Consider the following 16,648-nt stretch of genomic DNA (forward strand, 5'->3'; position numbering starts at 1 on the left):
ATGGCTGTTTCTCTGGAAATGCTCATGAATGAGGTAAGATTAAAAAAAAAAGACAAGGAAATTAACATTTATGGATTGCTCCCAACAAGTTCTCCATGCCGCGCTTCAGGTCCCCCGTATGATCGTCAACGTGGTTCAGATCCTGCCCATGCACACGCTTAGGGAGGTGCAGAAGCCCACCCCGGGGTGTCTTCTCCAGCGGTGAGCCCATCTATGTGAGCTTCATGGTCTTCCTTCCTCTTAAAATGTATTTTTATGACACTGAATGTGTTTAATCTGATTCTTATGATTTTAGATCTTTTTGCTCGTGCCTGATAGAGCCAGTGGCCAAATCTCCTGAACTACGAGAGCTGGTGGAGGTCAATCTGGAGTTTCAGGTGTCAGTTATTTCATTCGCTTTACAAAACTAAACACAAGCTCACATAACTATCATCCTATACGAACTATTGGAATTTTTGTGACTATTTTGTTTTGTTTTATTTTTTTAACTACTTTTTTTTATTGATTTAATTGACATTGTGGGAATAGTGGCATAATGTCCCAACAGATGCATAACATCCTGCTAGAAATAAAAAAATAAAAAATAAAAAAAATAGGTACCTTATATTGCAAGAAAAATTAAATGTCATGCACAAAGTTAAATAAAGAAATCTGCATCCAGCACAATCATTCACACACATTTAGCTTACCGGTAATTATAATCAGCTCTACAGACAGAAAATGTGCGCTTTTTTTATTTTGTTTGTTTTGTTTTTGTTTTGTTTTATAAACAGATTAATTATGCTTTTGATAAATTTATGATAAGGGTTTTGGCTTCATTTTCACTTGGCAAACACATAAGAACTGTCTGACAAAAGACAACAAAATAAATCCAAGGGTTTTGGCTTCATTTTCACTTGGCAAACACATAAGAACTGTCTGACAAAAGACAACAAAATAAATCCAAGGCTAGAAGAAGTCATTAAAAGTTATCAGTCCTGACTGAGACAGAGAGACAGCCTTCAGAAAGAACTGAACTTTGCTAAAATGATTTTTTATTTGTGTGAAGAACTGAAATCAAATAAGTGGAAAATGGACAGAAAACTACAACAATGTCCTACAACAAAAGGAGTTATGTATTTCTTTATTGTATTAAGTTAGCTTTTTTTTTATTTATTTTTTTTTTATCTTCCATCAATTGTGATTACAGAATTTTTTTCACTTGCATTTAGAAAGAAAAAAATCTAAATTTTGCACTTATAACTGTGAAGTACCATTACCGTGCTTAGGACTAACATTATAAAAACGATCTTTTGATTAAACACACAATGCATATGAATAGTATTGTCCCTGCATGTTTTCATTTGAAATTTAAGGAAATGGCAGAATGATTCATTTGATCTATGTGTTTCTGTACAGAAAAGACTTGAGAAACTGCTGTACAGCGACCGTTTCTTCAGGCAAGACTTTGCCGTTGTTCTCCAGCCTTTTCTGAAACACGCAGACCCTCCCCGCCTCTCGGTAATCTCTCTCTCTCTCTCTGCAAAAGCCAAATGCAACCAGTGTGGTACAAGTGTCAGCTTTCAAGAGATGAGTCAGTGTGAAACTTTGCACAGTGAAGACTGAATCATTAGGATTCCTAGTGTGACAGCTGCAGCCTTTGGCTTTTCTAAGGCAGGGCTAAGATGCAAGTCACATGTCAGCAGCAGCGCATCCCATCAGTAAATCTACAAAATCTGTTTCACTTGTCTGAGCAGAACGGGAAGATTGATATGGCCTTCTTCACTCACGACTGCTTCCACTTCACCATGAAGGGACATGAAGAGCTGGCCAAGGGCCTGTGGAACAACATGGTGAACAAGCACTTGCACTGACTGTTGAAGTTACATTACAAGTCAACAAATCAGTTTATTGTCATGTAACATCAGTTCTCACAAAGGAATAAAATATAGTTTACAGCCTGAAGTTTTACAATGCAAGCATGCAATAACACATAAGGATGTTTACTTTCTTTTTGTTTTGCTCTAAAACTTGCAACATGCTGTATTTTACCTCATTTATTGGACTTCACGTAACAGAAGAAAAAAAAAAAAAAATCAACCAACATGTCCTCTTATTCTGTGTCCTGCTTCCAGTTTCAGCCTGAAGGAGGAAAGATGATTGTGAGCAGTTTCTCTGATCCCATCAGTCTCATATGTCCACCTATGGTAAGTCTGGAGGGGTTATGTTGTCATTCTAGAGCAGCATATGGTCCCTGGATGTTCTGGATTTCAGGATCTGAGTTTAAAAAGAAAGCTGTCAATTAAACTGTATAACTTATATTCATAAAATCTTTGTTCCAGTAAAGGTGAGAGGTGTTTAAAAGGTGAACATAAATGTGATGATTATCTAAAGTTGTGTAACCACAATCTTTTGCACAAGAAAACATAGAAGGCGTTACCTCTGTGTTGTGACCCTGACTTTGATTAAGTGGTCTTGAAAATAAATTAACATATGAAGACATATAAGAGAAGACAAAAAAGAATGCTTAATTTTTAATGACAGCCCCTTGAAAGCCTGGAAATTTGAGGAGACCAGTACACAAATCTTTGGGACAAAAATTTTGGCCCATTTTATTCTAACAAAAGATTCCAGCTGCTCGAGACAGGGTCTTATTTACTCTTTATTTGTTTTATGATGTGTCAGATATTTTCAATAGATAAAAACTCTGGACTGAAAATAGGTTAGGCTAGCGACCACACTCTTCAACTACAAAACCAAGCTGTTCCAGATCCAGTGAGCAGTTCATGTTTTTCTTGCTGAAATATGCAAGAACTTCTCTGAATTAGACTGGATGTTGACTTGTACAAATGTTTAGCATTGATGGAAACTTTACAGATGCTGAAATCTTCTCAGTGTTGTATCTCATTCTTGACCTTGTTCCTTTCTTACAGAGGTGTCCTCATATTCCCTGATATTTTTAACATTATGTGCAATCAGTCATTGAATAATTAAAATATTTGCTATTTTATGTTGAGGATTCCTTTTCTGTTTTTCTGAGATTCATCCACAAATTGAAGATACATTTTTTTTTATCAGATTTATGGAGCTCTCCCCATCATGACTATACAATAACAACAAATGTAATGCTGGTGAGGTAACCTATTTAAATATAGTAGCAAGTCAAAGTTCTCGTCATTGGAGTAAAAACTACAGTGTTTGGAAAATGGTTTGCAGAATTCCACACCTTATATGTACCTTGATTTTAAACAAATGTATTTAATACATGGCATATATATATTTCTTGTCCTGTCTGCAGGAACACCCATACATCTTCACCCGTCCAGTAGCCAGGTCAGGCCACCCTCCTCTTCAGACTGATGCACCATCACTGGCAGCCATCTTCCTGCTGCTCCATTTGGCTTTAACACATTTTGGATTTAAGTAGCTTTCGCTTTGCTGATCCAGTTTTCTAGAACACTACTGCTTTTCACTGAGGCAGATGATGAGAAGCCAAGATTTCACCACATTACAGCTTTGAGTATGTGTGGTTCTAACTGAGCAGCATGGACGCAGTTCAAAGAGCTGGACACACGTAGATGATGCCACACAGAGCTGCAACCTAAATATTTAGTTTTCAACAACTCACTTCGATGGAGCTTGTGGAGACTTACAGTCATTGGTTGTCAAACGATGACTACTCATTGTAAGGAGAAAATACACCAATTTTCTTCATAAACCCAGGGAGACCAGCTTTTCTAAAATTATTGTCAAGTTGGAAAACTCTTGTGCTAAAGGGACAACCTTTCATGTTTCTCCCACACTTGGCAGGTTGCTGACATTTATGTTCAGTATATTTCAAAGGAAAGTCTTGCTTTGTGCAGCTCAAGTTTTTTTTTTATCTATCTATTTTTACTATATACAAATTGCAGATATGATACTGTAATAAAAAAAAGTAGAAAACAATTATTTTGAATTGTTAATGTGAAATTTGTGCATAAATAATAAACAATTTGGACCTTGTCTGTTCACTTCAAGTGTTTTCATGGACGTTCGATCAGTATTTCTGTTCACTTACACAGTTAGCAATCATGGATTGATTCTAATATACAAATACATTGTTGAGATCTTGCATCCTCAGAGCTCTAATCAGCTCCTTGAACTGATTTGAATATGGAAATTTGTAGTTCATCTCGTCTACAGTAGATCTCCCCAGACAGCTCTGACTTTTTAAACAGAAGATGACTTAGTCACACATCTTTTCCTCAGATCTCCAGGCTGCTGCTGGCCCAGTTTCATTTCTCTGTCCTCAGGTACCTGCGTTATTATACACTGAGTGCTGTAAAATGGAAAGCAAACCACTGCAGTGAACACCCAGAGAGTTGTACACGCTACTAAAACACAAAGCATTTCAGTCATTGTTTCCTTCTGCATTATATTCAACATAAATAGCAGCGGTATTCAATGATACTCTGCAGATGACTGTCCTATTCATGTGTTCTCTGGTTAAACAGAGTACACTGTGCAGTGTGGATTGACTGTATAATTTGTATGATTGGAAACACAGGTGGAGACAATATTAAACTCCACTCAGGTTACACGTGTAGCTAAAAAAAACAAAGATAAATGTACCGCTTCAACGTAAAGGAAAAGCATCCATTATGTTTTCATTATGTACTTCATGTACATAAGGAGGATGTTTATCTTTAACTTGCCCTGTGAGGTAAACATATTTGCAGCAAGATGTTTTAATATTAATCTTTTACACTTTATATTTCATATGTCCACATTTTCTACTACTGCTTTTGCATGTTTCAACAGGATGAATTTTAATCAGTCCTTGTGGCTGTCAGATTTTATAATAACCTTATTATTGCATGCAAAAGAAACCCACTTCATGTTTAAACAAAGCCACGGCCAGTATACAGCAGGATAATATGGATCTGTGTGACGTCGAATGCTCTTTATAGTCTGTCTGAAAGCATAATGAGATCTTTGGGATCTCAATAGATGGTGCAGGGTGAAACACGAAGCGGCAAACAGTCCAGCCCCCACCTTGGAAACCTCTTTGTCATTTATTTTAATGAATATGTTGCCAACAAAAGAGAGAATTGCCTCATGGGTGCATGTGCACCTGTGAGTCAGCGCTTGTAAAGGCACAAGAGGGCAAACAGTTTTAGATTGTTCCACAGTTTATCCATCTGCTCCTCATAAACAGAGAAGCCCTTATATAACAAGACTGTTACACTAAATTCAGAAATATATTTATCTTGATTCATTTAGCCACTTTTAATAAAACCACCATCACACTCACCTATGATGAGGGTGCAAACACATCTGATAAAGACTAATGCAATGATTTGCAAACACTCCTGCTTTATAAATGTTGCATAAATAAGGAACCGACTGGGTTCAAGATTTAGAACAAGTCTGCAGCGATACAGTAATGCAATACAAGTGTGTGTTCCAAAGTTTGAGGCAATTATTCCTGCTGAGTTCAAACACATTTGATTGACTAATTAAATACTGATTCAGGAGGGTTTAGCGCTCAAAAAGAAGGGGTCATGTAATGCAAGGGGCATAAAGTGTTAACCCAACTGGACTGTTTATTGCAAGGCTGGAAAGCCCCTGATGCTTCCCTCATTAATGTCATTAATTGTATGTTGTGGACTTTTGAACTTGATTTAAAGTTTTACCTCTTAAATACCCCAGAAATGGTCTGTCCACACCTACAATAATGTTTCCTTTAATCCTGTCATGCTTGCTTAATAACAGATATGTATGGCTTTTTATTTCTTGTTGTTGGCTGTGTTTATTGTGTGTAGTTTCTGTTATTCAATACACAACCAAAGACGTGATCCTGTCTTGTTATTTACAGTTTTTTCTTTCCATTTTATTTAATCAACAGCCCCCTGTCATGATCAAAATGGGCATTGAATGACAATGTAACTAATTTTCAAAAACTGTCACTTAGCAACACACAAAGGCCATCGCAAGATGCTAAATAGTAAATCCAGTTTGATAACAAACATCTTTGTCACATATGAAAACACACATTGTGTTGGAGAGAAAGATACAATCTGTATTCATTCAGTTTGGACCCTTTAGTAAGTAAGTAAGTAAGTAAAGTTTATTTATAAAGCGCTTTTCACAGAAAAATCACAAAGTGCTGTACATAAAAATGGGTACAATAACACAATCAACGACAAAAAAAAGAAACAGAATTAAAGTCATCCAAAAATCCACCAAAAGCTCTACTAAACAGTAGAGTCTTTAGCTGCATTTTAAAAGAGTCCACAGAGTCAAGCACACGAAGGGACAGAGGGCGCTCATTCCAGAGTCTGGGAGCAACAGACTGGAAAGACAGGTCACCACGAGTTTTAAAACGAGCTTTTGGAACCTTCAGGAGGTTCTGGCCAGAAGACCGAAGAGAGCGTCCAGAGGAGTATGGACAAAGTAAGTCGGTGATGTACTGAGGGGCCTGACCATGTAACGCCCGAAAGGTCAACACTAAAATTTTGAAATCTATGCGAAATTTAACAGGAAGCCAATGAAGACATGACAAGACAGGGGTGATGTGGGCTGTTCTGGCTGCACCTGTCAAAAGTCTGGCAGCAGAGTTCTGCACAATTTGAAGCTTATTTAGAGTCGTCTTATTTAAGTAAGTGAAAACAGAGTTACAGTAATCAATGCGACTCGAGATGAAAGCATGGATGATCATTTCAAGATCTGATTTTGACAACAACCTCCTTACTTTAGAGATGTTTCTTAGATGATAGAAACCGTTTTTGGTCAGTTGTCGGGTGTGACTCTCCAAAGACATGGCCTGATCAAGCACAACCCCAAGGTTTCTGAGACTGGTTTTCACAGACGAGCCCAGAGCACCAAGATAGTTTTTGATCATAGGTATCTTTTTATCAGGGGCAATGATCAGAGTTTCTGTTTTGTTAGAATTTATCTGAAGGTAATTTGAGGAGAGCCACTTTAGTGTGAATAGATTTTGTACATGGTACATTTTATCATTATAAAAGGCATTACATGGACATCAGGTTTTTCTATTGTTCATTTAACAAATTTCTAATGAATATAAAATTGTTTTGTGAAAATTTAAGAACAGTTTTGTCCTCAGAAGACAGCTTTGTCTTGAAATGAACAGATGCCATTTTTTAAATAAACGTTGTGTAAATGCTCATTAGCAATGTGCAAAATTTGCACATTTATCTTGCAGGTGCTTCTAGATGTAAAACTGTCCACCTTTATGTAGGCTTCATTTCTGGCTTTTGACAAGGCTATTTCATATTTCTACTTCAATTGTTCCTCTTATCTGTGAATTTGACTGTCTGTTCAGGACTATTTCCCTGCTAATATTAATATTTAGTGTCAACTTCTGGACAGATTGTCATATTTTTTCCAGGTGTTCTTTGATGTTGTCTGGACTTGCAACATGGGGCAGCAAAACTAATCCAAAACATGAAATTTCCACTGGCCCACAGCTGAAAAATGGTTCTTCCCTTGAAACATTTAGAGCACATTGATGAAATACTCACATTTGCAAGTTAAGTTGTCAAAAACTAAGTTTTCTATTTTAATTTATAATTTTGACCCCCAATTTTCTAAAATATAAATCTAACTGTTGTTCCACTCAAATATAACTAAGTCAACTCTGTCCTAAAAATTTCACAGTTTCATAATCTAAACTTTGCTCTCCGGTTGCATGTTTATTTGTGGTTGTTTCTGAGAAACATAGAACATATAGAGCCATCATTTAAGTGGCTTTTCTCTGATGGAAGCAGCTCCCAGTTTGGGTTCAGGAAGCAGACACCCTCCCTACATTTAAGATCAGGACCGAACATGTCTTTTTTTTTTTTTTTGTAATAAAAGCTTGCATTTGTGACATAATGGGGTGACCCACAGTCATCCATGTCATAAATATTGATTTTTACTATTTCTCTCCCAGCAGGTCCCTTTTACTTGTGGTACTTGTTGATCCATATTTCCTGTCCTTCCGACCCCACATGGTCAAAACAGTGAATCAGCCTTTGTGAGCCTGACTGGGCTTTCCTTTCTCTTACATTGTGTTTCTTCTCCACTGTCACCCACCACCATATGCATACTAGGATACCGTACTGAATTTGAAGGATTCATTAGTTTACATTGCTTGAAAGGTTTATTTTTTATTATTTGGTTTGTGTAAACACAGTTATCATAAAGTGGATTAATATGGATCGTTTAGGCCAATGTAGCCTATTTGTCTTAACCCACTGGAACCCAGTGTGACATATATGATATATACAGTCTCTTAGACATTTGGCATCATTTTATGGTATAAACTTTGCACAAAATCTTGTGGAACACAATTTGATTCTTGTCTTCTAGCCCTTAATAGACACCAGAAAGAAGAAGGTTATGCTAAAACATGTTTGACATATCACATGGTGATAAATGGTAAATATCCCTAATATAATTTTGTTACCTGCGATGGACTGGCGAGCTGTCCAGGGTGTACCCTGCCTGTCGCCCAAAGCCGGCTGGGATAGGCTCCAGCTTCCCCGCGACCCTGAATTGGAAAGCGGTTCGGAAAATGAATGAATGAATGAATAATTTTGTTACTTTTTATTTTACATTTTGTTAAAGGGACTAATAAAGATCGGATTTTTTTTTAAATTTTTTTTTTTTAAAGTATTTATCCTACCTTCTTTTTTTCTCATAGACTGGGTCTTTATGGATTAAGTATAATTGGACTACAATGAATCAGACTAAATTAGACTCCTTGAAAGGACCTTGAGGTTACTTTCATCTAAACTGGCCCTATGTAAATAAAGCTGAATTGAGCTGAGTTTTCAATGGGATGGAAACACCCTTTTCAATGACAAAATGTGCACATAAATGCCAAAACAAAGAAAGAAAACTCACGGATGCAAACACACTAACCCTCACCTGAACTAAACCTGTTCACGCCTTGCAAACCACATAGGTATGATGAGACACGATGGTTGCCGTTTGTCCCAGGATGATGTCATTTCCTTCCCACCACCTCACAGTATAAAACGGACGCCGTTACGACGAGGTCTCGCTGAGGAAACCGGGGAGGACGGAGGCTGCCAGATCACCGATGCAGCAGAAAATTTAGCTCTCCAGAAATACCGAAAGGCGGCTAAGTTTGCCTCAGAATGCACCTGTAATCCAGCAACCTCTCTTCAAAGGTGGAAAATCCAGCCTTTAGATAAAAGCTTCGCAGTTTTGTTTTATTCCTGGAGAGCTCAATTCGCCTTGTTTCCAGCATGATCGGGAGAGGATTGTTTCTTCTGAACGTTTTGACCAGCTGCGGTAAGAAAACCTCAAAACTCATTAAAGTTAAGCGTTGTGACCAGATGGAGAGAAAAAAAATCGTCATCACAAGAAGTGGCTGCAAAGGTTTCAGCACCAAGGACAGCGACGAGCGCATCTTCAGACGCAGCGGCGGATGGAGGGAGTTCACCGTCACCTTCAGTCACACTCAGTCCCCTTACTAACGCTGCTTTTAGTAGAAAAGCTTGTTTGAAAAAAGGAGGTGAAAACAGCAGTGCTGGGGGGGATTATAAAACATCTGTCAAGAAAACTGAATGTCATTGATTTGTTTGCTTCTCTTGCAGTTCTGTCATTGCCAGTGACTTCCAGTCAGCTGGAGAATGTGGACGTAGAGGTAAGGTTTTTATTTATTCTTTGGTATTAATTAGAAATGAGGAAGGACTGGACATAAACAATGCTTTTATTTACCTTTAAGCACCCTGTCCACTGGGGGACTATGTCAGTTTGACTATGTTTAAATCAATGAAGACCAATTTGAGAGCCTTGACTCTACGGGATTTGGCATGGCAGGATTAATTTCACAAAGAAAAAGAGAGCGTATGTTCTAGAATAAGGGGACAGGAATAATGGGAGATGTGGACAATGTGCAAAAGATGGCCGAATTAGTAATTGAAAGGTATGGCATGCAGATAAAGCACTTTTTGAAGACGAGTGAAAATCAGTTGATGGGGATTGGTTATCACTGAAAGCGCAAAGGGAGCTGAACTGATTTTGATCTCTCATCTGAGGACTTTCATATCTTTGAATTAGTTGTGAAATGCAATGAGCTGCATCCAAAGAGGAGCAGGAAAAAAAACATGTTTATTCCAGTCTTTGTTCGTTGCTTTTGTAAGAGCATCATGTTTTATTAATATGCTTGAGGTTTGTTACTGACTTGTTTAAAACAGTTTTAAAGGTGAATAAATTCTTTTCTTTTCAGTCATTAAGGCACACGTTTTAAAAGGCCACAGTTTTTTTCTTTAATTTCTCTTCATTGTGTTCTCAGGTGATGAAATGCATTGTGGAGGCTTTGGCAGATGTGTTATCGAGGCCACACCTCATGCCTGTCAGTCAGGAGTGTTTGGTCACACTGAAGACAGGTGGGCACAAAGTGAATAGTCTTTCAAGGTTTATGGAAAAGAAGCAGTGTTATCACACTTGGCTTAGAGGTGTATCATAAAGAATATCAGACTGGTTCAGTAGGAATGCATAATTCTAAACATTTACAAAGACTTTTATATGTTCATCCATCTTTAATCAATGTTCCTTGCAAAAATGTTCTATGTCCAGTAATCTGGTTCTTTTTGTGCTGCCATTTAACACACATATAACAATACCATATACAATAGAATAACAGATGAGGTAAAATAGCTGTATGGACTCCTGAATGTCCCAAAAGCAGCGCAATCTGTATATCATATTAGTACAATATCATGAAATCTGGATGTGTGGGATTTATGAAGGAATTTTAGACTAATGTACATTTTCACTCATCATACACTTAACTTTAATAAAAAAAAAAAAAAAGATTGTTACAGGGGTTGTTTGATCAAATAGGAAATTTCCCTCTAATGATGTGGTACTGATGCAACCTCGTTTTAAATATCTTGAATATCAAGATATTTTCCCACAAAGATTTGCTTGGCAAAACCCTTGAACTCTTGAATACAGTTATTGTCTCATAATATGCAAAACAGTCTTATTATTCAGCTGAAACAACATTCTTTAAAAAAAAAAATCTTCATATGACAACAAATGTAAACAGTAGATAAGTTAGCATAAAACAAAGCAACATTTAAACTCATGTAGCAACATCACTAATGTTGTTAAAGGAGATTTTTTCACATTTAAAAAGATTTTTGAATCAGCATCCATGTTGATTTGCTTCATTTATAGCTGTATGTCTCCAAACACTTACATAGTCCATTATTCAGAATCAGACATAAAAACTTTCCATTGTTAGAAAGCAAATACCAGCTCTGAAGGGAACTGGTATTTATTTACACTGTACAATAAGTAGTTAACCCCACTGTTGACTTCAATGAGTGTTACAGTCAGTTCTAATTAAAAATTTTATTTACAATGAGAAAATGTTAGATTCTGTCAATATTCTTATGTCCAAAGCAATTTTTTTTTTTTTACCTTTCTTCTTCAATTGGAAAAGGGGTAACACTATAGTAAAAATAATCATGGTTACACTCAAACAGAAATCAAATACTCGGCTCCCACTATAAGATTTGTGAATTGGTGCAGTGATGACTGGAAAAAAAAACCTGATGCAGAGTAAAAAGATGCAGCACTCAGTGAAGACGATTCAGTTACACGGCCATTGTTTTACCTTGATGCTGTCCTTTGCTGGAAAGAAAAATCAATGAGAATAGTACTTGTCCAGAGTTTGCTTCTGAGCAGGCGCTATGTGGGTGAGGGAAACTGTACACCACCAGATGGATGGAAATAAGGGAGAGTGGGAGAGAAGAGAAAGAAGGGACACAGCAGAATTGTACAAGAGCACAGAACAGCACAGGAGCTGTTTGCTACTGCCACGGTGCACAGTATGCAGAGCTGTTTGTAGGTCAGCAGAAAGTCCAGTGCTCACTGCTCCTGTAATTCATTGGGGGATTCTCTATGAGCCAAATGATTAATTGTGCACTTGCTCTGAAAGCAGTAAATTCCACGGCTATTAACTTTGATGAATCCACCAAAGCAAATCGCTGAGTCCTTTGAAACCATGAAGTGGAAACAACACACACACACCTGGATATTTTACCCCCTGCATGATCCTTATTGCTTTTCATCTGTTCCTTTTCTTTTTTTTTTATTGAGCTACATGGCCACCAGCTCTTCCACTGAAGTGGAAAATTTTCAGCTCAGCATCACAACTTACACACACCTCATCGTACTGCAAAGGCACAAATACGAATTCCTCCAAAACATTAAAAACATAAACAAGAAGTACAGAGCAAATGAGTCAATTTCTGTGGATTGGTCACTTTGATGAGTTAAGGATGCTGATGGTGTTTGGTATAAAAGACATTCTGAAAGGACCTTTTGCCACAGGAAGTCAAAATCTCCTTCCTGACTTTAGGAATTCAGACTGGTAGGACACAAGGTGATCATCCATCAGGTTTCTTCCAGCTTTCCTCTTTGTCCTCTCATTATAGATATTAAAAAGAAGTAGTAGAGCTTTTCCCAGAACTTTGCCTGCCATCACCACAATCCTGTTTAATTTGTCTTCAATGACCAAACCAAGTAGGGAGATGAAAAGTTGAAACACTCTGGAAATACGGTAATTATTGATTTTTTTTTACATTTGTGTAGATGACCGGCTCGTTGCCATCCTTCGTCATCATAACTTTCTGAGGGAGCTGCAGGAGATTGCTGCTCAAGGTGAGTCACCAATTACTCATAGCTGTTTGTTTGCGTGCTGAATGTGCATGTTTGTGCATGCAGATGAAGACAATGGAGTGTGTACAAAGCTTGAGGAACTAATTTCCAATTAAAGGTGATCAGGAGAGAGCTAAGCTGCAGGGAAAAGCTGACGTACCGGCTCCAACGACACCGTTCCTTCAGCATGCGGATGATTCTGGGGGTGAGTCTCTTCACTGTTTCACTGTCACAAAAAACTCTTTGGGAATAACAAATAAGCAAGCTGTCAAAAATCAGCATCACAGTACTTGATTTTTCCCCCCTTACTTTCCATTTTCAGCAAACGCTAAAGAACAGGGGAAAGAGTGCTGAGGAGATTTAAAGTCTGCTGATGTGTTTTTTTTTTTTCCAGACTGAGGTTCTTTAACGTGAAAACACACCTGGCTTGTTTAGTCCCTGCAAGACTCCTTGTCTGCATTAAAACATGGTTGATGTGCAGATGCTCCATCATTAATAAGCATCCAAATTTGCCTGTTATGAGACAGATTGGCTTCTGTTATAATCTTTAATGGGTTTTTGTGAACACTGACTTTTGGATGGAGTAGAAAATCTTGAAGTCAATTTAATTTTAGCCTCTCTCTGCTTTCAGATCAATCCATGTTGGCGGCCTTAGGGGGCCCTGGTGAAAGATCCATCCTATCCGAGAGGAAGAGGACAGAAAATGGAGATGAAAGAGCAGAGAAAGATGAGAGCAAAGAAGATGGAGGGTCGCAGGAAGACAGCGAAGCTGAAGATGTGCAAGTAAAGAGAGAGAAAGATGAGGAGAAGGATGAGGCTGAAAAGAGAGAGGAAGAGGCAGACGAAGAGGAACATAATGAGAAACGTGCAAATTCTGCAGAGCTATCGCAAGAAAAGGAGACCATGGATGAGAAAGGCAAGTTGACGTGTCTGAGTATGTTTAAATTGTATCTGCTAATGGAAATGTTATGAAACATGGCTGCTCAGATTTACAGCTTGATAAATACCCACTCAGCTTAGATTTATTTTTGCTCGAGAAATAAAGGAGGTCTTAGCAAATTAAAAGCTATAACACTGACTAAAGGTGAATGGAGGAATTTTTAGATGGGTGCATAAAAATGCCTTGTAAATGGAACTGCCTGCCTTCACACAACTTGCTGATTGATGGAAGTACTTCCATCTGCATGATGAATTTCACCCCCCCCCCCCCCCCCTTAGAAAGAGGGCCACATGCATAATAGCTGACATAGTGACAGCACACAAAAATTGATGAAGAAACTCCATTTTACATGGTAACAGCTGGAACTCATGCTCAGTATAAGACTATGGTTAAGATGTAGCTTTGTTATCCAGAATTTTCTAAATACAGTGAAATACACAGATCAATCCCTGCAAAATGAAACCCAAGCCAAGTCCTCTGATTGCCCCGGTTATGCCATTAATTCCTATAAAGCACAGCTAGCACTCTTGGGGACAATGCTGCCAGCTGGCAAGAACACTGTTCATTACAAGAAGTGGAATCCTGCTGATGGTGGAGTCTGTTCTGCCCCTGATCTTGCCTCTTTCTTTATCTTTTATTTTTAAAGGTGATGGGTTTGATGAAGACAGAGACGCTTCCAAAAACAAATTGAAAAAAAGGAAGTCTGAAGAGGAAGATGATGAGGACACAAAGAAAAGATCGTCACTTCTCTCACAAAAACCCATCAGCAAAGAAGAAGAAGAAGAGGAGGAGGAGGGAAGTAAAAGTGGGAGCAGAGAGAGCTTAAAACAGTGGGCCAAGAGGGCCAAGTTTTTGCATTTGAAGAAGAAAGCAGACGGAAAGGCGCAACAGCTTGCCAGCCAGCATGAAGTGTCTCATCATTCAAAGGAGGTCATGGTGGAAGAGATGGATGATGAGAGAAAAAAGAAAAGAGGTGTTCAGAGAAGTCCAGAAGAGAAGGAGCTGCAGATGATCGCTCGTCGGGTACCGGAGGAGAAGAGGGGGATGGAGGAAGAAGGGAGCGCCAGCAGAAAGTCAGAGGTGTTCTTTCCACTTACATTTACAAGAAGTGCATCAATATCTTTTTTCAAGAGACCAATTTCTTCAGAAAGCTTTTATGTCTTTACAGTCCTACATGTTTCAGTGCTCTCATGTGCTGCTTCTTCCCTATTTTCACAAAGCACGTCATAGAGGTCCATAACTATCTGATTCCACTTGAAGATATCAAAACCTTTCCAAGGATAGGATCAGCACTTAACATTCAGTTTGAATACAGAATTATAGTTTGGCTTGTTCATGTTTGATGAAAAAGAGCAACAGCATTTAATCAGAAAATATTTGGGCAACATAATTTGCTGTCAAAAGGAGGCAGCTAGTTTAGATTGGCATAAAAAGACTGGAAACAGAGAGAACAGTTGGCAATGCTTTGAACACTAAAGCTTATTACTTATTAAGCTGTATGATATGTGTAATCTTATTGTCCCTATACATAGAGGACTAAACAGACCATGTGAACTGCTCATTTGTGAACTTTAGAGCTGCTTGTAGACACATTTGAGAAACAGTCCTGTCAGCTTCTTCCTCCATTTTTATCCTATACAAGACACTGAACTAATCTAACCTTTTATTAACATATTGAAATTATTCCCTGAGATGAAGAGAAAAAGTATTCAAAATATGCATTATTACTATGACAGATTGTCATGAGTTAATTCATCTATATAACAAGGGAAATTTTAGCTCATTGTTTCGTTTGCAAGCTCAAGGCCCAAATATATTTAGTAAGGGAGGAGAAGGTAGAATTATTTGTATGGTTAGACTACCATGGGATAAAAATTCTGCAGCCTTGGCAGCATGTTCAGAAAATTTTATTTATACTGACACGGCCTTCATTGCTGTAAACTGTTGCACAACTCTTCTTCAGTGGAGGTTGAAACAGACTATTCCAAATATAGTGTGTCCTTGCTAACTCAAACAGAAATGTATGAAAGAAGCTCACATATTCTTTGCTCTGTTGGTATTTTTTTCCTCATACGTTTTCCTCTCACTTTACTTTCAGGAGCCTGAAATTGAAAGTCTTGCAGCCATAGAGTCAGAGCTGGAAAATGTTGCCCAGAAACTCCACGAGCTGCGACAAGGCTGAGAAGGAGAGCTGCACAAGTTTACCTTTGCAACTTTTTTCTGCGTCCTCCTCCGCTTCACCAGATGCCTGGTTTCCACAGATAGATTGTGTGAATGTGTGACAAGATTTAATCTTTCTCTGTTTCTCGAGGATGCAACAACGCTGCAGCCTCTAATGTGATATTCTGTCTGTCACATAGAGTAGCGTACCGTAGATTGCAGCTAGACGTGCATACTAACACCTTCCAGATGCACAAGGGCTGTGCATTCACATGAATTTAGAAAACATGCAGATTCCATTTTTGTTCTCTGACAATCATCTATCTACTTCTGCACATGCATCTTTTCTGCTTCTCTGATTCTTTTAACACTGAACATTGATTCATGTGAAAGGTTGAGGTTAATCCAGGTATACACACTCCATCAAGGTGGGGTTATAAAGTAATGGCATGTAAACATGTACAAAGCTCTTTTTGGCACACTCATTTAATTACAAAGTTAAAGAAAAAGAAGGCCTGTTGAAGAAGCTTGCCTCCTGTGATTGACGCAGTTGAATCTAATCAAGCCAAGGCAATAAATAAAGATTTTTAGAAGAAAAATGACTTGATTGTAAGCTAAAATTGTACTGAATTTGTGTAAGAAAATAAATGAAATGAATCTGAAGATTTCTGTTTCCTTAAATAATTTTAATGCCTGTAAAATAACATTAATATTTGTAATAAATTCAGCATACCAATAAAGGTGCAATAGTTTAACGGTCCCTTTAGCTTGTGAAATTGATCCTTTTTCTTTTTTTTTTTTTTTTACATTACAAAGCTTCCATTAGATCAAAGACATTTTGCTAAACAGTTATTTTTTTAAAAAAAAAGTATTATATGC

General features: G+C 37.9%; 1 protein-coding gene across 1 annotated transcript; it reads left to right on the top strand.

The window, feature by feature from the left end:
• Positions 1–9,239: 9,239 nt before the first annotated feature.
• LOC306767211 (uncharacterized protein) lies at positions 9,240–15,791 on the top strand (the record flags this gene model as incomplete). The annotated part of the gene is made up of 8 exons (XM_079255135.1): positions 9,240–9,285; positions 9,591–9,640; positions 10,292–10,385; positions 12,604–12,672; positions 12,788–12,874; positions 13,301–13,585; positions 14,256–14,689; positions 15,708–15,791. The coding sequence occupies 8 exons, from the start codon at positions 9,240–9,242 to the stop codon at positions 15,789–15,791; spliced, it is 1,149 nt and encodes a 382-aa protein (XP_079111261.1).
• Positions 15,792–16,648: the final 857 nt, after the last annotated feature.

Source organism: Telmatherina bonti (assembly GCF_933228915.1).
Source record: "Telmatherina bonti genome assembly, chromosome: 16".
Taxonomy (NCBI): domain Eukaryota; kingdom Metazoa; phylum Chordata; class Actinopteri; order Atheriniformes; family Telmatherinidae; genus Telmatherina; species Telmatherina bonti.